At 39.9% G+C, this 25,381-nt stretch overlaps 2 protein-coding genes across 2 annotated transcripts; one reads left to right on the forward strand and one right to left on the reverse strand.

Moving 5' to 3' along the window:
* Positions 1-165: 165 nt before the first annotated feature.
* mep1bb (meprin A subunit beta b) lies at positions 166-7,621 on the reverse strand (the record flags this gene model as incomplete). Its single annotated transcript, XM_083991367.1, has 14 exons — positions 166-388; positions 830-1,007; positions 1,284-1,457; positions 1,579-2,049; positions 2,135-2,350; positions 2,669-2,821; positions 3,034-3,252; positions 5,191-5,369; positions 5,487-5,604; positions 6,969-7,047; positions 7,157-7,200; positions 7,289-7,339; positions 7,426-7,444; positions 7,547-7,621. The coding sequence occupies 14 exons, from the start codon at positions 7,619-7,621 to the stop codon at positions 166-168; spliced, it is 2,199 nt and encodes a 732-aa protein (XP_083847493.1).
* A 12,166-nt stretch (positions 7,622-19,787) lies between these two features.
* opn7a (opsin 7, group member a) lies at positions 19,788-24,412 on the forward strand (the record flags this gene model as incomplete). The annotated part of the gene is made up of 5 exons (XM_083990646.1): positions 19,788-19,875; positions 20,442-20,604; positions 20,953-21,080; positions 22,129-22,463; positions 23,774-24,412. 5 exons carry the CDS (start codon positions 19,788-19,790, stop codon positions 24,410-24,412), a joined length of 1,353 nt encoding a protein of 450 aa, XP_083846772.1.
* Between the last annotated feature and the right edge of the window lie 969 nt (positions 24,413-25,381).

A 25,381-nucleotide genomic window follows, 5' to 3' on the forward strand; every position in this document is an offset into this window, starting at 1 on the left:
AATGGCTTACCTTTTAGCATTGGAGTATAATCTATAGACCCAAAGCCTGTTCTACAAGATATTTAACACAAACATTAAGCAGAAAATACTGATTTACTTCATTTAAAGTCTTTTCTTGTTGTTGTTCTTCTTCTATTAACCAAAGATGTCATTCAGGATATTCCTCTACAGTTTATCGGAGGCATGCATGTTTCTCATGACAACACTGCTGTCATCTCTGCGTTTCTTGTACTTCTTCTTCACACAGATGACACTGACCACTGTAACCACCAGCATGACTCCCAGCACAGACAGAGAGGCAGCAAGAGCGAGGTTGGTTTTATCCGAGACTGAGCCCTTGAACTGACAGTTGTCCCCGTAGTGCCACCAGTCATCACCCACCGCACACCTGGGCAGCAGAGATTTTTTTTTTTTAAAAGAAAAGAAAAGAAAAAGGCGAAAGAGGAAAATCAGTCTTGCAGGTATATTCAGCTCTAAAGCAAGTAGCTATAGACATTGATGGCAAGCTGGTGGAACACAAATATAAGAACCACATCTACAGTAGTGGAACAAGAGGGTAGCTTTTAGTAATGAAGTGTGGTTCTGAGATAACGGCATCAAATATATGAACAATACTGAAATTACTAGCTTGGCTTTGTTCAAAAGTAATAACCACAGCAAGAAACATACAAAACAATTGCTTTTTTGTACATGCCACACAAAATTATTGTTGTACAGATTAAACAAACATTTAACATGTTAATCTGTGAGTATTTGTGTGTGACATTATTCCTTTAAATGTAACGGTGATCCCATTGCCAAGTTAGTTTTTTTTTTTTTTAAAGCTCACCTGCACAGAGGTTTTCCCTCGTCCACCACACAGATGCCATCATTCAGACATTCCACATTGCTGCAGAGGTTAGGGGACGTAGTGGTGCCAGTGGAGGGTGTTGTGGAAGGTGGTACTGTTGTGGAAGGTTGTACTGTTGTGGAAGGCTGTGGTTGACTCACAGTCAGATGAGACACATCTAAAGCAAGAACGCAAATGAGAGAGCAGTTAATTGGATTCAAGTGGAGGAGCAGTGACGAACGTGAAATGAATGAGCAGCAATGAGGTCACATGATAAGATGTAGTTTTTTTCCTGCCAAGTGGGTATCTGACTCATGGGTGCATCACGCTCGTGTTCTTGACCCTGAAAATGTTGTTTGTATGTGTGGGAGGGATAAGTATATGGAATATAAATGGATAGGAAACTGATCAAATGACAAGATGGAAATGTTTTTTTACTGTGTGGTGCCTTTACCTTCCATTGTGAGGAGAAAGATGGCATCTTCCCCCTTAATAAAATCCCTGCTCTTGGCTCTGAGCTGGGTCAGATACACTGGGGTTCCAGCGCCGGGTCCTCGGAAGTACTTGGACCCATCTGTGTCTGTGACTTCAGAGCCCACCTTGCGAGGGTCGTCCCAGAAAAATAGGTCTGTTTAAAAGGATGTTGTTGAAAAAGGACTATGAATACAGTACCACAGCACCATGTGGATTTTAACTGTTTACGTAGCCTAAAGAATCATTCAAATTGACTCAAAAAAAAGCGGTTTCACCTGATGCCTTCATGTTGGGGTCAGTGGTGACGCTGCGCTGGTTAGACATGCGCTTTTGAATGTGAGGGTGCTGGTCCATCAGCATCATGGTTATCTGTTTCCAGGGGCAAGGCCATTTCTGCCCCGTGTCCCCCTCACGGGCCACCAGATGAGCATAAGCCGACAACTCCCCAGGGTAGTCTGCCTTCCCGCTGGGGTACAGCTGCATTTGGAAAGTGTATCCCTCCTTGGAGGTGAATGGGGGGCTGAAGATAGATGTGTTGTGTGGGGTGTTTTCCAGAACTTGTCTGAAGTTCTTAACACGCCATACAAACTCTGGGCAGGTGGTCTCTGAAAGGTTGATGTCATCCAGTGACAAGCCCCCTGCCGGGTTCCCGGCCGGGCCCACCTTGGTCCCTTCAAAGACGACGCGGAATTTTTTCTTGACGTCAAGACTCACGTGGTGCACCTGCCACAGATCCTGAGGGGCTCCTGTCACAACACATGAGGTAAGACTTTACCAGACATTAAACATTTTCACAGATTTCGAGATGTAATACAATTTACAAATAGTCACCGTCTATGGTCTTTATTAAGCGCAGTGTCCCGTTGGGGTGAGCTTTGTCATATTCACGGACGTGGATCTTCAGAGTGTCCTTGGGGTCGGCGCTGTTGTAGTAGAAGAACTGCAGGCACTGGAAACCTCTTTTGGGGTACAGGAGCATGCTTTCAAGCAGAGCTGTATCCCCAGTATTGGCAGCAGAAGTATTGAAGTGCATGAAATATCCCGAACCTAAAGATTCAAATGTCTCTTGATTAATACTGTCTATACAGGTACCATTTTAATGCACTATTTTGATATAACTAGTTAATCTATATGGCAATGGTAGGTTCAAGTCTGTCATCTCTTCACATGCCCGTAGGTACAGTATATTGAAATAGCTCAATGCCAGTATGGAGGAAGATAATAAATTGTAATGACCAGAAACTTTTTCAATGTACTGTACCTCAGAACATGTGAGTGTTGTTTTAAGATGATATGGAAAAACATGTGCTTAAAGTAGACGCACATATCTGCACGTCATGCAAATCCCTCCAAGGTTATTCTCACCGGTGCATTTGCCCATGTTGGAGTAGTCAGTGTTGGGCCCTCCAGCAGCTTTGTCAGTCCTGACCCAGTCTGCTTGGTCTCCTTTCCCCTGGACCATACCACAGATGTTCTCACGTTCAAAGTCACACGAGTCCAGGAACGTAGAGGTCTTGGCTAGAGGACAATTTATAGTCACACAACACAGGTGAAGGACTTTGAACGGTTATAAACTAATCTATGTGCAGGTTGAAGGATGTTTTGCTTATTCACACATTTCCATGTGGCAAAAGATATTGACAGCTAATAGGCTACCAACATTAATAAAACTAGGAGGTTGTAGTTCAAGCTCAAGGCACATGTATGACAAACAAGTTGTTGACTCTTACTGCAGTTGTAGAGGCGGTGCAGCTTGAGCAGGTCGCTGTCACTGAACTCCATCCGCTGGCCTATGACATCACTAAAAGCAGGGATCTTGGTGACGATGGTGGGCTCTGTGCCATTGCGGAAGGCGTTTTTGCTGTAATGCATCATTGATCCGTAGTCGTAGGGCACACCCAGCGAGCTGGAGGTGGTGTCATTGTAGGTGTTGAAGTTGTGCTCTTTACCTGAAGATCAGAAGGTACAAGTTTGTTTTTACTATCACATCTTATGTTCTTCTTCACATGCAAGGTAGAGAGGTGGGAAAAATAATTTAGGTTTAGTTTAGCACAGCACATGAGGTTTTGAACATTCACGGAAAACAACGTTACTTTCAGAGGGGTAATGTGGCATCAGACCAGTCTGGCTCTGGTCGCTTTCACACCAGAGCTGTTTGGTCCGCTTTAAACGGACCAGGGTTCGTTTCCTGGTCTGCTTACTCTTGGAGCGTGGAGCCTGCACCGGAAGCAGCCTGACGGTGGAGGTCTGCAGCCAGACAGGCGTGAAGGCTCATCCGGTTCATTGGTTCGCTTGCAAGTGAACCGTAGTGCGGACCGGTTCGTATGCAGTGTGAACGCTCACCGCGGACCAGACAGGACCAAATATAGAAAGTTTCACAATAGCAACACAAACCTTGTAGTCCGCCATCAATCGTAGTTTCTTCCGGTGCCGTTTTCCTCCTACATTTTCTCACTTTGAGCCACGATTAATTTAGTTACAAAAGAAGGAGGTGGTAATGGTTCTGATGTAAGTTCGACATACTGTATGGCATCATACAAAAAATAAAAAATAAACATACGGCACCTAGAGCCAAAGACGGTTTGTATCTTTGGTGCAGGCAGGCTAGCAGGAAGTTACTTCAAATGAAGGCCGTGAAGGCTGTTCTGTCCGTACTCCGTAGCCACGCTGAAGAGACTCGTGTCCGGACCCACTGTGTACAGTGTTGCACCAACCACAGAACCATGTGGCTGAATTTCATTCTTCCCAGGTTCCGTGAACATATTTTACTCACGTGCTAAGTAAAAGAGGACTGCTTAAAAAACCGCGCACAGCTCAACGCAGGATTTTCGCAACTCTGAAGATTGGAGCAGTTCCCACCTTTCGTGGTCGCCCAGTCGGATACCCAGGCCCTGTAAGTCCCCAATGGACTCCACTACTTCCTGAACTTAATTCTGCTCCTTTGTTTCCTGTCTTACATTATTGGACAAATGCTTTCCAGGTGTGTCTGAGTAGGCCTTGTCACAAAAGTAGTGGAGCTGTGCATAGAGCCTATTCTTCGTTGTATCTTAATTTTAACGTGCAAACAGGCTTTTGTCACCAGATGTCCTACAAACTACTCTCACAGAACTTTTCTGCCACTACCCTCACTCCTTCTGTCGGGCAGTATAGGCCTTTTTTCTTTCTTTCTTTTTTTTGCTCCAGTTTAGCTTGTGAATTTGTTTCAGGTCTATCATCGTCTGGTTAGGATGCAACTTGTGCTTAAACTGATAGACTAATGCCAAGGGTCGAAATTGTGCATCTGTGGAAGTAAACAAGACACGTGCAGCTGCCCTTAAGGTGTGACCCATAGACTGTGGTGTGGCCTCAAGCCCTGAACTTAGACAGAGGCTGTAATTCAAATTACAACAAAACTTTCTAGCTCCTAGGACTCAATTATCATTATGTTGTCCTCTCATCTTCTCATAAAAGTTGCTTATTTACAGCTGACAGGTGTTGTAAGCCTTGAAGAACCTTTGCTGACATGTAAGGAAACAGCACTTTAAATAATAGATTTGATCTATAAAGAAACTGATAAGCAGATGTCAATGCAAGATACACTGTGATATTTCTTGATCAGGTGATGAGTATTGCTTATCTAAGAGAGTGATTCCGCTAAAGGAAAACAACACTGTACCACTGTAAAACAAATTTCTCATTGAAGTCTATCCTGTCCTATCCTTATCACATAAACAGTAAATCAACTTCTGCATCAAATGCTCTACACAACAAACCTCTTGAACACTGCCATCAGGTAGTGAAGTGATTGTTCAGTTTAATTAGACCCCTTTTATGATCACAACATGCAAATGAAGTAATTATTGACATGTGAGCATGAATGTTCAGTATAATTGTAAGAGCTTCAGTACCCTCTGAGATGAGGTCCCACATGATGTTGACATAATCATCACGGTCTGCCCTGGACTGCTCATGCCAGAAACCGAGAGCATGAAGGAACTCATGTTCAATGGTGGCGATGCGGTCACAGTTTCTGCCAATGGACAATCTCTGTTTCCCAACTCGACGATTTCCCACAGACGAGAAACATCTAGATAGACACATAGAAATAGATAAAACACATAGATGAAATATAGATTATACTTATCTTAGCTTATCTGTACATCTTAACACACTATAAAAAGATGAAAAGTTATTCCTGCCTTACCCGCCCCCTTTAAAGATGGAAATGTAATTTGCTTCTCCTTTCCAAGGCTGGAAGTCAATGCAGGTTTTGAGCCGGTACTGCTCAAAGGCCTTCAGAATCACACCTTTTGCATTGATCTCTGCAAAGAAGATGATAAATCAATTCAGTTTTTTTTTTTTAAAAAGGTCTCTTTCAAAAATGCTTTTGAGCCTTACTACTGTCCTCTTCCTACTGTAGTATATTGAACATCCTCTGGCCATGGCTTTAAAGGGATAGTTCAACATTTTGGCAAATTGGCCCATTGCCATAATCGCTATAGTCATAGCAGTAGGTTCGTTACCTTTATTTGTCGGTGTAAGCTATTTTTAGAACGGAGGAGCGGAGCGGCAGGCTGTTCAGAGCTACGGAGGCTAATGGAATTTCTTGGTTTCCCTCATCAAACTCATCAAATACAAAATCCCAAAACTCCAAAACGCTTTCGTGGACAAGTTGTGACCTGCACAATCACCACGCTATGAGATAATAATGGAACGTTACGAAACGGAGCTGTTTTCGAGGTAAATACAGAGTCTGCTTGCTGAAAAACTGTCCCTGAACGCAACGCGCATCAGCGGTTTTGCATGAATTTACCTCTAAAACAACTCTGTCTCGTAACGTTCTATTATTATCTCATAGCGTGGTGATTGTGCAGCTCACAACTTGTCCACGAAAGCGTTTTGGAGTTTTGGGATTTTGTATTTGATGAGTTTGATGAGGGAAACCAAGAAATTCCATTAGCCTCCATAGTGTAGCTCTGAGCAGCCTGCCGCTCCGCTCCTCCGTTCTAAAAATAGCTTACACCGACAAATAAAGGTAACGAACCTACTGCTATGACTATAGGGATTATGGCAATGGGCCAATTTGCCAAAATGTTGAACTATCCCTTTAACTCCCTCCTTGTTTGTTTTATGTGTGTAGAAAAATGAATAATCATAATAGCAAAATCAACATCTCTTAAAGCTAGATTTGTAGAAATACAGTACACTCAAGTGAGTTTCCAAATTTCATGAACGTGAAAATATGTAAATATTAGGAAATATTTAATGTTTTATATTATTTGTGCAGTATGTTATAATAAAAAAAATGATGTACTGTTTTGTGTTACACAGGTCTGAGTCCCCATTTTACATTTTACAGCATGTCATAAAAGAATATGCTTACGATACTGTCAAGTATCTAGGTGATGAATTTGGTGATAAAATTAACACAGTTAAATAGTAGAATTTGTTTGAGTTGTGTCAGAAGTTTATCAAATTGTTAATACAAAAAAATTTAATAAAAAGAAAATTATGGATGATCATCTTTGAAAAAATTCAAACTCTTGTTTGTTCCCACTTTAAGGAGCTACATGCAGCCATTCACATCTTACAAGAGGATTACAGTCTTAAAGTACAAAAACAGTAATCTTCCTGTGAGCTTACTTATTCTGAATTTTTCTGCAAGCAGTTTAACAGGCACTCTTACCTAAGTCATCTTCCATGTAGTATGGGATTGTCCTTGGCCACCTGTACTCATCCCCGATTATGGAGTTTCGAGTTTGCCTCTGCAGCCGTCGACAAAAGCAATTACAAAGATTGAAACAAAGTAACGGGTCAAAGTTAAAGCATCTTCACGATTTTTTAGTAGTGCAGGAGACAGTTGAATAAACACACCTCATCAAGCACAATGTCCCCCTCTACAAGATTCAACCCTGCCTCTATGGATTAAAAAAAAAGGAAACAATGTAAATGAATAATAATATGGTTAATAGGTGTTTTTTATTTTATTTCCTCCCGTCTGCAAACCTTCATTGATGTCAAAAATGTCAAGGTCCCGTCCACCGTCCACATCATAGTCTGTGAAAGCAGAAGAAGTTAAAAAGTTGAAGGAACATAAACTTTAACTTGGGTTTGGACATTGCTTGCTGCGAAAAGTCACTTACCCGATATTTTTGCTGTGGGCTAAATAAAAGAGAATTCAAAAAGAAATGTTACTTATCTACAAAAGTCAAGTTTATAGTTATCACAATAACAGTAACTTTACTAAATACATTAATTTCTTACCAAACAAAGTGTGACACCACAAAGGAGGCATGCAATGTGAAGAACTAGTACACCTGTAGCTTTTCTTCCCTCCATGTCCTAAAATGTCCCTTGTATGAGACAGAACGTGAGAGATACTGAGCTCTGACAGACCCTCGGACAGCAGATATTACAGAGAAGTTTCTTGTGAGTGATTTAAAAAAATCTACACGTGATCAGAAGTCGATAATTTACAGGGCTGTAAATGGTCTGAGTTATACAACACCTTTAATCTGCTCCGCTATCTGCTAACTAAGAAATGTTTACACGTTTGCAGATTTGCTGCAGTGAAACAGCTACACAACAGCAGAGTTAGGCATAACACGTTTAAAAGGAGTAATTAACTGATTTACTATCAACAAGGAGCTTCAGTCATTTTTCAAACTTAGTATCTAGAAATATAATATAATACAATATATAATTTAATATACATTATAAATGTCAGATAGTGGGTGTTGAGTCTGCTTATATATGATGACTACAGACAACCAATTATATAATATAAAACATACCGTATATACTAATACAAAATACATTAAAAACTATATAGGGACTTGTATACTGCTGCAGTCTAGGGTTGGATTGCATGCAAAACAAGCACATTTTCAGATAATGTTATTTTTCAAATGGCGTCTCATAAATGCATTTTGGCTCGACACTTCTTCCTTTATGAACTTATTATATGTTGTTCACAAATCTATTGTAATTGGGGTTTTTTTTTTTGATGAAATAATGTAGCATTATTGTTTCACACCAATTGCTAACTGATATTAATGGACATACTCTATTTTGTTCACTGAAAAAACAGAAAAGCAACTGCAGCCTCCAGTGGTGAGACTCTTTGTTCAGGTGTCATAGTCGTTGCAGAAGTTATAACCCTATTTACCTGTAGATGGTGCACATTTTCATGCCTGCAATATAGCAAGAAGAAACAGGTCAGATCAGTGTCTGGATGGTGTACGTTTAGGTGGTTTGGATTAGCAACACTGTGACCTCCTACATGTTTAATGTACTGTCTTGCAGGTCCTGGTCAAGCTGGCTCACTCAGCCATCTCTATAAACATGCACTCGTATTGAACCCTATGTGTTGCTTTTGACAACAAGATTATGCCCATTTTTGCCATTGAAAACAATACTAGAGTGGAGGTGATCCTCCTTCTGAGTAGAAGTTTTGCTTTTTAATTAATCAGTGAAAGGTTGCTCTCTTATTTTGAAGCTGTAGTCCATAAGGCTGCAGCAACTCACTGTGGAAGTAGGACGAGGCCAGAGGAAACAATCAACCACAGCTGTCATGTTCATGCAAACTTTGGGTACTTTGGTGGTATCATATTTTAGCCTTAGGTGATTACTTATTGATGTTTCTGGGCTTCTGCTTTATATTACTTAAAAGATGGCTTCATGGAATAGATGGAACTAATGGAGCTGAACTGATGCAGCCCAGGCTCTGGCTATATCTTTCCCGTGACTTTACAAGTAGCTAGTGAGATTTTACACCAAAGGTTGTGGGATGTGGAACACCTCAGAGATTTTGAAGTAAAGGGATGATGAGCTGTAATGAAGCGTTGGGACCTTCCCTTCTCTAAAGTATATCAGGTTTAATTTCCAGGCAACTTTCAGGGTTGTGTAGTGTAGCAAGAGCTGTTCTGTACGCTGACCCTAATTACGAGGACAGCTTCCTGTCTGATGTGGCTTTTTTTGTGACGATCTCTCATCTCCTGAGCTCTCTGAAAAGATCATTTTTCTTGTGATCTAAGAAATTCACACAATAAAGGCCCCACTAAGTTCTTTTTCTATTCATCCATTAGAAATATTACAAATGATCCCTCTATTTTCTGAAATCATTGCTCAGGTACAAGAAAGACGTTTCTCTTTGATCAGTTGCCTGGTCTAATTTTGCCTGCAGTGGAAAACCCCAGTGTGCTTCTAGCTGAGTTGAGTCATATATAGAATAGGAAACTGTGGCCACCTAAGCAGATGGTGTACTCACTGTAAAACATGAGAACACATGAATTTTGTCATTACTTTTCATTATCTTAACATAAATATATAGCTTTTTAAATGTATTGATATCTTTAAGTGGAAATAAATTGTATTTTAGAGTGCATATACTAGCAATGCAATCTACTAGTTCCACTGCTGGGTTTTAAATCAGCTTTATGTTCAGAAGGTTGGAAAATTTGAATAGGCTACAATGAATTTTAACTGAGTTGTGGTTTCTGGTTTGCAGTCTGGTGGCCCTCAGGTTCAAAACACAACTCAAAAAACATTTCACAAAACGCAGCAATATTTCACAAAATCACAATATTCACAAAACGCAATGGTATGTTCCTGAAAATATGGTTGTGTGTTGATCCCCAGGGCCACCATAGTCAAGTATTACTGTAATAGGATATGCAACTGCGGGGTCTAAAAGAAAGTGATTTACTGCTTTGCTATAGGTTCCTACTCTATATTATTTGCTGTTCGACAGGGATTAGAGTATGGCCCTAGAATATGGAATGTTCTTTTTAACTTGAATGTTGCAAGTAACTCCCGGGTGGATCACAACTAGAGTGGTTGCAAATATTTTAGTGCAAACACAGTCTTAACTCATTTAAACCGAGGGGTTAATATACTGTATGTTAGAGCTGGGTGGGATGGACAAACTCTGAAAACATGTTCATGGCAAGTGACATCAAATAAAACGGGTGTAAAGGAAATGGACTGATCCCATTTCATTGATCTCAAAACAAAAGCTGACCACCATATGAGGGTGTGTGGATGCAGTAATTGTTTAGTCATGCGTGTGTGTGTGTGTGTGTGTGTGTGTGTGTGTGTGTGTGTGTGTGTGTGTGTGTGTGTGTGTGTGTGTGTGTGTGTGTGTGTGTGTGTGTAGTAGGTTGTGACACCCCTGTCGTGTAAATTCACTCTTGTTTCTGCTGGAAGTGGTGTGAAAAATCAACAAATGTCCTCTAGTGCCACTCTTCTGTCACAATTAGCTCTGCTCACATGTGAGACACACTCAAACTGAAGAACTAATTTCACAGTGCACCCTATATATTGATGATACGCATAGATGAAACTGCTGTGGAGATGCGACATGCATTTGTTGTTTACACTGTGTTGAAGAAACATAATATTATACATTTTCCCACTTGGAGTTCCTTTTGCTTCACCCAATCAAAAACTTCTCACCTCACTCTTTCAGAAAAACAAAAATGTAGAATGTGATCTGTGTATGAATAACCACAGTATTTACAGACAGTGGACTCTTCAGTCATAACTGCTCTCTTGCTGATTGGTCCTGCTGAGAGTAATATTGGTACAGCGAGGCTTAAATCCTTCCACTGCCATTAATAACAGCCTCAGTCTTTCCATTGATCTCCCTATCAGAGGATTCATGTACCTGTGCATTTTCTTGTGCATTATTTTTCTAATTTACATATAGATTAAAACTTGCGTAGCATGTGGTGTCAGGGATGAAGTGTTTCTAAAAGTTGCAATGTGAGGGTGAAAATAACACAAAAAGATGAATGGTGATTTTATGCTTGTCATAATAAAGTTAAACCTACCTGCCAGTGGTCATCAGTGTCCCACAGCTTCACAGTCATCTGCTCATGGGCTCTATGAACCTGAAGTGTCAGGCAGGGATGTCTGCTCAAGCTAATATGCAAGGTGTTGACGATATGCAGGACAAGTACTGTTTACTCAGTTGTCACTGTGACTGTAGAATTTGGTTATCCATTACCGTTTTGTCTTTTGGTTTTATTTGCTGTGTTGTACAACAAATATAAGGGCATAGTGCAACATAAAGCAGTTTTTTCCTGATATGGGATTATTGCCAGTATTTGATTCCATACTGCTGAATTACAAGTCTCACTGCATAAATCAATAGTACTTGGCAGGCAAGTGAAAGCAGGTCATTGATTTTTCTTCTTAGTCATGTGTGAATTACTTCATTGCAAACCATTAAATATGAGGCTCAAAAACACACGTAGCCATACTGTTACACGCAGATACTGTCAGAACACAAAAGTAACAAGCCATAAAATGTATTTGCATTTGTCCTGTGCTGCAAGTTCAGTGTTTTTTGTAGTGTATCAGCTGTGAGTTTTTAAGAATACTCTTAGACAGAGACCAAAAGATGATGTGATGCAAAAGCATCATGTTCGCTACATTAAGCTTTCATGGAACAAGCTGTGATACTCAAAAGACTTATGCATATTGATAAGAAAGGTCAGAAAGAAATACATGCAACAAGAGTCAAATGAAAGACGAGCTATTCTGTTTTAAACCTTTTCTCAAATTCCTTCTGGACATTATTAAGGATTAAAGAAAATTGTTAATTTGAAGGCATTATGACGCATGTAAGCATAAAATATGGGAAAGAATTGGATCAAAGATGCAACAGAAATCTGTGTTGGTGTTTCTGTCTTTCTTCCACAAGATGATGATTGTGTTGATGTTGTGTTGCTCAAAAAGTCCTATCTTGCTAGCTTGATAATTCTAGGGTGTTTTGGGGTAGTATGAGTGTGCCCCAACCATAACCCTAAATAAACTGTAGGGTTGAGAACAAGTCGCTGCTCAATTTCTGATAACAAATAAGACAAAAAAGGAGAAAAGAAATGTTTTTATTTTTTTCTTTTCTTTAAAAAAAAAAGATTTGCATCTGTTTATGTAATTAAACAAGGTATGACAAGAATCACAATCAGAAAACTTTATTAGTCCCAGAAGGGCATTTCAGTTCTACAAGACAAACATAGGGAATAAAAAATTTAAATATGCCAATCGCACCCAGTGGGTTGCACACACTGCATCTCCATCACCCTGTTTGTAGGAATTATTTAGTGGAAATAGAGAAGTATCTGATGTTGGTTCCTCATTATTTCAGGCCTCACTGCAGTCTTTTGGATAAAATATAAGTTTAAAAAAATCTAGAATATCATTAAATGCACATTAAGTGGCTTCTTTATGTATTGTTTGTGACTATACAGTAGATATACAGTGTGAGTGTCAGAAATTCCTACAAAGTACATTACATATTATTGTAATTCTTAAACCCAGCAGTTATAAAGTTAACTAAAGCTGTGATACAACAAAACCTTGTAGGATAAAATAACATCACAAGTTTGTTTGCCAAGTCATTGCCCACTTGTGAGATGTGGCTCAGGAAAGTGAGCAGTGTATTACATCTGGATGCTCTTATATCATTTAAAGCCTTTGCTATTTGCAAACATCTGAAATGTCTATGGATATTCTCATTCATCCAGGTCATTGTTCTTTTCTGGGCAAATTGAATCGTAGGCAACAGGACTTGTATTTGTCTGGGAAGACGTTTCGCCTCTTATCCAAGGGGCTTCATCAGTTTGTACGCAACAAGTCTCACTAGTCCGCAACGACAAACGACAAACATCTGCAATCCAATTAAAACCTTTATGACTAGCAATGCTTGATAATCTTATTATTCCCGAGGTATAGGCTAATCTGCCTTATCAATATCCTTCTATTTCTTTAATGATGGTTGCCTGTGCCCCGTGTGCCTACACTGCCTTTAGATGCTTCATATGCACATGATCTTATGTCCAAAGACCAAAGAACCCCCCTCCAGCAATTTTGTGTGTGTGTTTTTTTTATTTGTTAGTTCACACCAATGTTGCAGGACATTTGTACCTTATTCCAGAGGGTTTGAAAGAAGTCTCTCTTTTTGCCTTGTAGCTACCTCTTTACTTTGTTAAGCCATTTGCAATTACTGAGAGTTAACCTAAGCCAACATAATGTGTATTCATGTCAGTTAAGTTTGAATATGGTTGGTCACATAACTTTACAGGGTCGATTGTATGATTGTTTACCCCACTGTAAATGTTTGTTTAACCCTTTGTGAGAAAAAAAACAACCTGAAAACAAGATTGTTTTTCCTCATTCTATAAAATACTGTCATATGCATAGGGAACCATTTAATGAATAGTCCACCAACATCCAATCCATTCTACATTGTGTGTATCAGCCAGCACATTCCTCATAAAGCCCTTCTTATTTCAGCATTTCTGCCCGTAGCTCTTTTGCTCAGCACCTGGCAGTATGAGCGAGAGTGTTACGGAGTAAATGCATTGGTTTACCATAAAAATGACTCTGGGCCAGAGAAAAATAGAGGATGAAATACAGGAGAGGGAAACGTCTTCTGCCAGAGCTGGACTCAACAGACTGGTTGTAATGATTACATTTAGAATATTTTATTCCTACAAAGGCTTCTTGTTTAAATGATATAAGAGCATCCAGATGTAATACACTGCTCACTTTCCTGAGCCACATCTCACAAGTGGGCAATGACTTGGCAAACAAACTTGTGATGTTATTTTATCCTACAAGGTTTTGTTGTATCACAGTTTAAGTTAACTTTATAACTGCTGGGTTTAAGAATTACAATAATATGGAATATTATAGAATATGGAACATGGTATCACGTGCAGCATTGTTTTTAAAGATGAAATAAAGTCATTACGTCAACCAAGGCTGGCCTCATTTCTGATTTCACCTTTAAGGTCATTCTAAAAGATGGGAGAAGAGCCTTTTTATTTTGCCACAGGAAAGGCTAGTCTATTACAACCAGAATGGATTGTTCTACTGCATGTCTGTGTATTTTCAGCTGTGTGGAGGAAGATAGATATAGAGGCGAAACACCCGAGGAGCTGCAGATATGAACGAGTGTCTTCCAGGCTGGACTTTACATGGACTCTACTTTAGAACAGTATGTGCATAGCTAGACTGACTTGATGAATACCAACTCATTCCTAGAAAAAGAAACTTCAAATGAAGTCACTGTACTGAGCCAAAATGTAGTTTCACACTGTGTTATTTCATAAGCTGTACAGGTGCTGGTAGTTTTTGTTTCATTTGGGCAGGGATGGCTATGTTCTGCTTTCAGTGTTTATGATAAGCTAGGCTAACTGTCTGCTAACCAGCGCAGGAATTTCACGAGGGCCACGAGGGCCATGGCCCTCGTGCCCGTCCGATTTGGCCTTGTGCCCTTGAAAAAAATATCTGCCCTAAGGCCACAGTGGCCTTGATGCCCCACCCCACTGCCCCGGTTGATTTTGCGGTTTTCTCCTTTGCCACTTTCCTCTTTCCTCAACACGGCTTTGACACCTGCGTCTTTGAAGAAAGAACAATGCGTATTTTAATGCCATTCTGGCAGCATCATCACGGGGTGGGTTTGATTCGAGCCTGGCATAAACCGCTCGGGCGGGCTATAACAACAGTTTGATGACCAATCTATCACCGGCCAACCAGGTGACTTCATCAAACACCCCCCACTCGCCGAACCAATCATGTGGCTGGAAAAGAGCCAAGCCACAACATGTCAACGCGTGCTAAGTGTTTGGGCTGCTACAGCTGTGCACGTCAGCAGAGGAACACCGCGGGTAAAAAAAAATAAAAAAAAGAGTTTTGCCTCGGAAGAAAATGTGAAGGAGTCAAGGGAGCTCGGATGGCTGACCGTGAAAAGATGCGTGGTGCGTCATTAACTCTGAAGTAACGCTAAACTTTCACACACCAGACAGTTGGAGTGGACCGACGTCCGGCCGCGTTCACCCAACACGGACGCGGTCACGGTGCGGTCGCTCTGCTGCTGCTGCTGCTCAGCCCAGAGCGACTGTTGTGTTCACACCATAGACTGTAAAAAACACACCGCACTCCGGCGTAAAGTTCAACTGTGCCGACCTGAACACTGCCCAGATCCAGGCAAGCTACTACACTAACATGTGTTTTATTTATCATATAAACATCTTATTTATATGATGTTGTATAATGTTCATCTGTCATGTTTAATTTTTGACAGGAAAAAAAAAATCACAAAATAACCTTCTGATAACTTAAAATCTCACTTGTGACAATAAGGGAATATTTAAGCTTGACCAAAATAGTGATTTGAGTTATATCGTGATATAAATTGATGTCGACTGATATGAAAAAAATTATCGTGATAGGATTTTTTCTCATATCGCCCAGTGCAATAGTAAACAAGTAAGATAGGAATTTCAAAACATAGCTGCATAGGACTGGACCCTTGTGCAAAAAATTAAATGCAGAAATTAATTTAAAGTAGAAAATTTCTGGTTTGCTTGAGCCTGTTTTATGTATTAATTTAACAGATAGGTAGTTAGTAAATTCATTAAAGCCATGGATTTAAAATCATTGTTTTATATTATGGCCTTAATGCCCTGGCTTTTGGCCTTTGTGCCCTCAAAAAATTGACAACACGAAAGGCCAAGTGGCCCTGCCGCTAAAATGACGAAATTCCAGGCCTGCTGCTAACTGTGGCTATATAGCTTTACTTCTACCAACATGACTGGCACCAATCTTCTCATATAAATTTAGGCAGAAAAAAAATCAAGTGCACAAATATCTAATATGTGGTCAGTCAGTGGGCCTTCATTTTTCAAGCAAAACCCCAAGCAGCCCCAGCATGTGCATTAACATATTAAAAGATGTTTTAAAAAAATAAAAATGAAATAATAATAAGCATAATTAATATTCTGCCTGTCCCTCATGCCTATCCACAGGCAGCTGCAGCGTTTCCTCACAAAGTCTGTGTTAAATGCTTGTTCTATATTCCTACCAGACGACTTTGATGTCCATGCTGTGTTTTATCTTATCGCGGACATTCCCTACCCTCAGTGGCCATCACATTTAATTCTATAAAAACATTACAACCTGAATGCAGCTTTCATCTCAAGCTTTGGCTCAATCTGTTCCAGCCTCTCTCTCTCTCTCTCTCTCTCTCTCTCTCTGTTCGTGTGTGTGTGTGTGTGTGTGTGTGTGTGCACGTGTAAATTCACACATGTCAGAAAGGAGGAGATCAAGTGGCGTGCAAGGCAATATTTTCCCTGCGTGTAATTCTTTTGAAGATAATTCATTCCTGCTCTCTAGGTGTGACAAACTGGATTGTTTCCCTTTCTGCATTTTCTGAGACAAATTCAAAATTAATTTTCAAGTGCCACCATGTGTCCCTTTGACCCACTGTGATTGGTTTCATTCATATTTGTTCAGGACATTCACAATGGCGAGTTGTAACTATAAGCAGCACATCATTGCTGACACAATGTGCGATACTCGTGCTATTGAAAGGGACATTCATGAGGAAGGAATTCAGTCATCCTATAAAGCACCACACAAACAATATAGATCCAGACTTAACAATTTCAACTCCAGGGGAGCCTTTAGCAAGTCCATTATTACCAACTCTTGTGGAGGAACGTGGTTGCACATAACTCAAAGAATTTCAATTTAAATTCCAGTAAAGATTACAAGGTCAACATTTCATATTTGAGTAGGCTATGTCATGCTGAATTAGAGAAATGCAGAACATGAGAAAATATTATTGAATTGAATTGAACATTTCCCTTGTGTACCATGTACCTATTTTCAACTTTTTTTTTTACAACTCGTTTTTATTACGGTACTGATGCTGACTTTCAGCTTTGATTTCAGAGAGTTGATGTCAGAAGGTATAGAAATAGGTGACAAAGACTCATTTGATGTTACTGATATGAGTGCCCTCGAAACTTTTAACACCTTTGTATTTCCAGTTTTTCATCCAGTGCAATAAACATAGCTAAGAGAAAATGTATGATAATCCATATGCTGGAATGGTTTGCTTGGTTCAAGTCTGAAAACTTGCTGCAGTGACAGTAGAAACTCATTTGAAACCCAAGTGGTTTTCAAAAAATAAAAACTTTTCAGTTAATTTCACACATCATCCCTATAAATACAGGGTTCCAATGTGCAGGCATACTGTCAGCAGCTGTGTTCATTGCTGCTGGCTTATTTTTGACCATTTGATATTTGAGTTATATATATTATTTTTTTTCTCTCTCTCTTTTTTATGTTTGCTTTGTTTAGTTTTTACTGTATCTTACAAATACTGTGATCATTTTTTCACTTTGTTTGCTGGGAACATTTATGAATGCGGTCGGGTTGGAGGAGCCAGCGCGTGCACAAATAGATTTCTTAACAAAATGAAATTTCACTGACGCACGCGCGCACACTTACAGATCAATAAGAAAATAAACAAATAAATAAATGAAGATGCGCTTCGAGACATGAATGCATTACGCTTCAGTGCAAAGAAAAGCCAACACAATAAACCTGTAAATACGCGCGCGTGTAAGACACACAGGCAGAATGAATCTGTAATTGACGTCATTAATTGATCGGAGCAGCTCCCGGTTTGTGGGATCTGAAGCTCCGGTCCGGTTCATTGTAGTGAAGCGTGTTGCTGTGTGTTTCCACACTGATGTACAGTAGGGGAGTATCCAGCCTCTCTGCGCGCTGCTAAGAGAGGAGCCAACATCCCTGGGACCACATCTGGAGGCAGAGGCAGGTTTCCAGGAAAAACTTAGTGGGACCTTGACTGGATGAAGAAACGCACTAGTGGACGTGGATTTAAGTAGTTCATCCCTTATTCAACGAGGTAAGGCTTTTATTTTGTAATCAAGGTGGTGGATTAATTTACTTATATCATGACAGAGGCGCGGATCAATCTTTCTTCAGTTACCCGCATTGATCAGCTGTGTTACATATATTTTTTTTTTAATAAAGCTTTCAAACATCCAGCTAGAAGCAGCCCATAGAGCTGTAGGGTTTGGATGACTTTTGCCACTTTATGCATGGAGCCATTCAGTTTATTTATCCAAAATGCGCACATTGATGTGAGTTGTGACTGGTAGATCTATGGGCCTGCATCGTGTTTAATCACCTGATGCTTGTGTTTTTTAAGGGTACATACAGTATAGGCTCCTTTTAATATGCAGACTGTCATGAGAGAGGTTCATCAGTGTGAGGAGAATGAAAAGGGTCAAGAGGACAGTTTCATTCATTTTACTGTTTAGATTCATTTTTTATAGTAATATGCAAATAAGCACTTTTTTTTTGCTTCTATTTATTGTTTTTTTAGAAAAAGAACTATGGCAGTGCATTTGTGGGTATTTAAAGATTGTTTAAGGGATAAATCAATCTGATGCTAACAAATTAAAAAATTGAAGTTGTTGATGTAACAGCATCAATATAAAAAAGAAAGGATGTCAAAGTGTCATTTTTGGACAGTTACATCCTAACATAACATACACGTGGCTGCTGTAATTCACCAACACAGTCCTTCCAGTACACACATTCACATGCAGCCATGGAACACTTTCTCTGGCAGAACTGTGTTGTGCGTTTCAGCAGCCAACGGCCACACATTAAGTAAGATGGTGAGCATCATTCATACTCTCCTGCTGTTTCAGTTTTTGCTTTTAATATCTTCCATCTGGTGCCACCATTACAAAAAATATCTAAAGACTATCAAAGCAGTAGAATTTGGCTGAGGGGGGCTGAGGCAAATAAACTTTGTGCTGATACAATAAGTGACAATTCTCCGAATGCTCAAAGGATATGTGTGGCCTGTGAGGAATGATACAAATCTGCATTGAAAACCTGCTGTAAATCTCAATCTATAAGTGAGATTTGTGTATCATATTGGAAATGCTTTGTTATTTAGTTTATAGTTGTAGGAGTTGGGCTTGAAACGTCTGTTGCAGTGGTAGAAAACTAACTACAATATTCAGGGTAATGAAAATGCAGTAATGTGTGTGGTCACAGGAACAACACTTGAGAATGCATTTCCATGTTAACTGTCATTAAACCACTTGTTCATTGAACCTCACGTCATCCATTGATCTGTCAGTCTGTCACTATCTGACATTAGCTGCTGAAGCAGAATGAAGACATGGAAACAGAGTGTTGATAATGTGATCACATGGGTAGCTGCAAGACCTGTTCATGTACAGTATTAGTCCATTGCGTGTAAAGCACAGTCAATTAATGCTACATGAGAGGATAACACAATCATTCTTACAAATAGAAATTGAAGTTTCTTTTTTTTCCCCACATGATGTGAATGTGAAGTTTCACAACTGAAACGAGGAATTTTAATGCACGGAATAACTTGAATTACTCACATGAACAAAGCTTTTGACCAACAATAATGCAGAAAGTCAACACCGTCACTACAAACAGTCATCCACAGAGGAGAGCTTGCTACATGTGAAAACACCTTTTGTCTAACGTGCAGCACTTAAGGGTCATTTGTGAAAATCACTTTCAAGTATCTTACTGTGGGGACATTCATTTGAGCTGCAAAATATTAGAATAAAAACAGGTATAAGACCAATATTCATTAACAATGCTCCTGATGAACTGTTTTCAGATGGGGATGTTGGATGAAAACAATGCATTCCTCTCCAACATACCTGTGCCACTGGATATAACGGTGGCTGTGGTCTACTTTGTTTTTGGTGAGTAAAATCCTCAGAAATACAAATTTGTATTCCACTTATCACAATTACCAGCTGTATACTCTCAATAGTTGAATCTGTATTTACCACATTGTGTATGTGTATATGTGTTTTATTCCTCAGGGAAATGCACAGATACACATAAAGCTGTAATCTCTGCATAACGGTTTATATATTATCTGTGGGTCCCATACAACAACATAAGAGGCCTCTGACAATTGATTCTATAGCTGGACCATGCACTGAAAAAGATAACTAGGTTAACTTTCATCATGATCTTGATCTTGGTATCTCTACTTGACAAACCTTGCATTTAATGAAGCTGCAGGCCACACACTGTTTTAAGGAAAAAAAAAAAAACTAACTTAACTCGAGGCACAGTTGCTTGCTTTATAGTCTCATAAGATGTATTAGAGAGTGGAATCTTGTCTGATCGCTACAGAAAACCAGTGAGGGTATATCCTAAAACATCAATATGTTGCTTTAAAGATGCAAAATGATTCAGGCAATGTGTTAAAATAAGGCAAAACTAACTCCTTGACACTTTTCACCCTATTTTCCTGCAGGAGTATGTTCACTGTTTGGCAACAGCACACTGCTGTATGTTTCCTACAAGAAAAAGCACCTCCTGAAACCTGCTGAGTACTTCATTATCAACTTAGCTGTTAGTGACTTGGGCCTGACTCTGTCTCTTTACCCTATGGCGATAACTTCAAGCTTCTACCACAGGTACTACACCCAGCACCGACTGTGGCATTAATTGGTATAGCAAAGCAAAGGAGTAAAGACAAAGTCTCACCACTTCAAAATGAGACACTTTCATATGAAAGGTGCACTGTAAGGAAGAATCTTCATAGGTACTGCTTTCAAATCAGCCACTCTTTCAAATTTCATGGCTTATTTAAATATACAGTATTTGCTTGGTTAGCAGTACAGCTTCCTGTGAGTTCAGATATGAAGTGCACTGCTAATGCTGCTCTCCTCTTTTCCCTCTCTCACCTTCTCCCTCATTGATCTTTCCTCTGTCTTTGCTTTGTCCTCTTTTTCTTTCTCACACCCCCTCTCCCTCCCACACAGGTGGCTGTATGGGAAAACAGTGTGCTCCATATACGCTTTTTGTGGTATGTTGTTCGGCATCTGTAGTCTGACCACTCTAACCCTGCTAAGCATGGTGTGCTTTGTGAAAGTATGTTACCCATTCTATGGTAAGTCATCAGAGAAGATGTTTTTTGTGTTTTTTTCTCATTGAAATGACACAGGATTAACTATCACATCCCTACGTAGCTCATTGTTGATTTATCTGTAGAGGAAAAGAAAATGATAATCCCCCTGTGAAGTGCTGCTCATTAGCCTTTCTTTGATGAATGACAAGTCCAGGAGATGCACTCAATAAGCTTTACTTGTGATGTTGGTTGATGCAGTGCAATGGGGCCTTCTGTTTGACCTTAAGAAGGAGTGTTTCTTGACAACATCCTTAATAAGAAGAACAATTAGAAACAGTATTCATTAAAAATAAAAAAAGTTTTAGGGGCGGTGCGTGGCGCAGTGGTTAAGGTGGCCGCCCCATGTAGAGGCTACAGTCCTCAACGCAGGCGTCCCCGGTTCGAGTCCCGCGTCGGGCAGACCTTTCCTGCATGTCGTTCCCCCTCTCTCTGCCTCCCCCTTTCCTGTCTATCTCCCTGTGCTATCGAATAAAGGCAAAAACGCCAAAAAAAAAAAAATACTTTAAAAATAAAAAAAGTTTTAAAGAAAAATGTAGGTGAACTATTTTCCGTTTACTTCCGTAATCAATGAAAGTAAACATGGAATATTTAAAAGCAGGGACTGAACTGAACTACAAATAATAATGATGTCCAGAAATGTGGGAATTCACCTTTCTAAATATAAAGGTATTAACTCGCCAAGTATTCAACATTTGAACTTTCTATAGGATGAAGTCCATCTTTCAACTACTTCATCTCTTCACACCAGCACAAATAAGGACAACCCCCCGAATAGCTTCCTGTTCAAAAGCCTGAGCTGTCATCCCTATTAAAAATGAACAGGCTATCTCCCTCTCTGTGGGAGAAGGCCGTTGCCCTCCATTTGAATGTAGCCTTTCCAGTTGAAGTTGAAGTGCTTCTGGATACACATCTCAGAAAACCAGAGTTATCATACAACCCAAAGATTTCCTATTGTTTTTGGCAAATCAGAAGTATTATAATTGTGCCAACTACATGACCAATAAAATATTAATCCGATCTGTGTTCACAGGAAACAGGTTCAGCTCCGTTCATGGCCGTCTGCTGATTGGCTGTGCTTGGGTCTATGCCTTGTTGTTTGCCTGCTCTCCTCTGGCCCACTGGGGGGAATATGGACCAGAGCCTTACGGCACTGCTTGTTGCATCGACTGGCGCTTGTCCAATCAGCACAGCACAGCACGCTCTTACACTGTGGCACTGTTCGTCTTCTGCTACATCCTTCCGTGCTGTGTTATCGTAGCATCCTATACGTGCATCCTGATTACAGTGCATGCATCCCGCAAGACTATGGAGCAACATGCATCGAGGCAGACCCACATGAGCAGCATCCAGACAATCATTGTCAAGGTAAGAGGAAGGTATACTCTAATTATCACTGCCAGAGATACCGCTGGGTTCATATCCTATTAATTGCTTTCACACATTCTGCTAGTCTGAATTATAAATACTGACCTAAAGATAAAATTTTCTAAGAATAATTCTTTCAAGAGTTTTTGAGCTTTGCTTTACAGCTTCTGCACTCTGCTCCAATCTCTCGATCTCTTTTCACCTCTCCACACTTCTTGCCCTCATCATTACCGTGTCTACATATAATCACAACCCAGAAGAGTATCATTAATCCAGTGCACCCTTTCAACTACATGCAGAACATACACACCCACAGACAAAAATATAGCCACATCTGAAATTCAACTCAGTGCCAGACTAATACTTATGATTACTTGCACAAACCTTAGCAAAAAACAAAACAAAACAAGATTGCACAACCAATCTGTGTGAATCAGAATCTTCGAAATAAATCAAGAGAAGGAGGTGCCAATGAGTTTGAACCGTACCGACACCGCACAGTTATCCAGATAATGTGGGGTTCAAGGGTAAATATCAAAGCACCATCTTAGAGACCAGAGCCCTCTAGAGGGTTCCTCATTCCTCCATTTGTTGAAGAAATTGGCAGTGACCTCAATAGATCCTCTAGTGATGCAGCTTCTCATTAGCAGAAATTGGCTCTGGTTGCACTGTGATGGATGAGAAGCTGCTCCTGCCTTAGCTGACAAATGGTCATCATCATACTCTTCTCCATAACGGTGAGAGTCAGCCATACTAGACAGCCGTGACTTCGTTTTTATCTCATCCCTTTAATAAAATCAATACTTAACATTTGTCTCATTGTCACTAAATCCAACAAGAGCACCAAAGTCAACAATGAATTGGTCCTACATTGGTCCACGCTCATTTGTGTGGGAAAACATGATGTTGTAGCTCAATTTTTGTCTTTAAAACCATTTTAAACAAATAAGCCACCTTCTTAATGTAATGTTCTTTCATAAACATGCTCTCTAAGGCACAGATTGTGTATTGATCCACCGACAAAAAAAAGTCCCAAACAAATACACAATTTATTCTAGTTTGACTAATGACTGGTTTTTAAACATGAAATAGTATATTCACTCTATAGTAAAAACAAGGGGGACTATTAAGAGCCAGGGAAACCAGATGAATACATTGGTGATTTTGGTTGAATCATGGGATTTATTGACAATGAGAAAATTCCTTTTGAAATGTACTGCTATGGGGGAAAACCACAACATCTAGAACAGTTTCCTCAAAATGTGTTCTTTTAAAAATAACTTTTCTTCTTTTGCCCTTTTTCCTTCAAGCTAAGTGTTGCTGTCTGCATCGGTTTCTTCGCAGCGTGGAGTCCCTACGCTGTGGTTTCCATGTGGGCAGCTTTTGGACACATTGAGAACATTCCTCCTCTGGCATTTGCCATGCCAGCCATGTTTGCAAAGTCCTCCACCATCTACAACCCCATCATCTACTTAATGCTGAGGCCAAACTTCCGCAGGATGATGCGCAGGGACATGGGTGTCCTGTGCCACGCGTGTCTGAAGAGCTGCCTCTGCCTCCAGGGCCCGGTGAAGTGCTGCTCCAAGCCAGAGTTCAGAGTCAGACTTCGCACAATCCACAGACAAACCAACCAGTTCCCCTCCTCCAACTCCTCTGCTCAGCCCCCTGTGGCTCCGTCAGGGGGTCACAGTTGTGACAAGTGCAAGGATGCTTTTGAATGCTTCAGACACTACCCTCAGATGTGTGGTGTCACTAACCCAGCTGCTAATGGCGATTCATCTAAGGATCAAGACACACCAGTTCCCCAAACGCATATGCAGAAGACTCAAAGCGTGTGCCACAAGAAGTCTCTGCTGGCCACTATGTGCGCAAAAAGGACTTCAGAAATAGACAACCTCCACATTAATTTGGAGATGGTCCCTGGGCATGCAAAAGTGGCCTGGCCCTGATGTTTCAACCAATTTATAGAATAATGTTTACAGAATATCTTGGGACATATTTTGCAGGTCATGTTCTTTAATTTCAGGAAAAAATATTCAGGAACAAACCATATACTCCCAAAGTATGTGGGCAGCAGCCATGTAACTTACCTATTCTTTATTGCCCTCCATGCATAACTTTGACTATTTATGATGGAAGGTGTTCTGTTTACAACGCATATACAAATGTTACCTTCACGTTTTTAGATGTTGCAAATGGGATTTCTTAGAAAAATGTTGTGCTGCCTCAGATATTCCTTGAAGAAATACTACCATCCTCCAACTGGAGATATACTATGTGTCTCTGTGTAATCTTGGATTTAATGAGGTGCTTGAATTTTACATTCACATTAGATGGGTGAGGCTGGATAGAGAGTAACTTCTAATATTTATAATGACTAAATAATTACAATAAAAGTACTTCTATTTATCTTATAGTTTAAGGTTTAGGTGTTATTTATTACACTCTAATTGAGATTCAAATTTTGCTATATCCTAAATGGTGAAAGAGAAACAAGCCACTTTTTTCTCACCCACTACAAAATCAGTACACTTACATAAACATAACAAAAATCTGTTAGGTGATAATCTTTTTAATGTTGGGGGAAAAAAACAGTGTGGTCATGTAGGATCCCATCACTAATACTAGGAAGCGGCATTTTAAAGAGCATATTCAAAAATATAACTTGCCATTTCAAATGTGTTTTTAAAAATATCTTCTTCCCCTGCGGCTAATGGTATCCTCGAATTAAAGCTGACATTCTGTTCTTTCAACAATTTTTTTTTTTTTTGGACAAGTGCTGTGCAAATACTTGTGGACCTAATTAAAATGTTTGATATTATTTTTACCGGTCACCAAGTCATTTGCTGCTTGTATTAATCTTAGTGAAACCTGACTTCAATCCCAGGGAATTACACCGTCTGGGAACAAGGTACGAC

Source organism: Trachurus trachurus, assembly GCF_905171665.1.
Source record: "Trachurus trachurus genome assembly, chromosome: 17".
Lineage (NCBI taxonomy): Eukaryota > Metazoa > Chordata > Actinopteri > Carangiformes > Carangidae > Trachurus > Trachurus trachurus.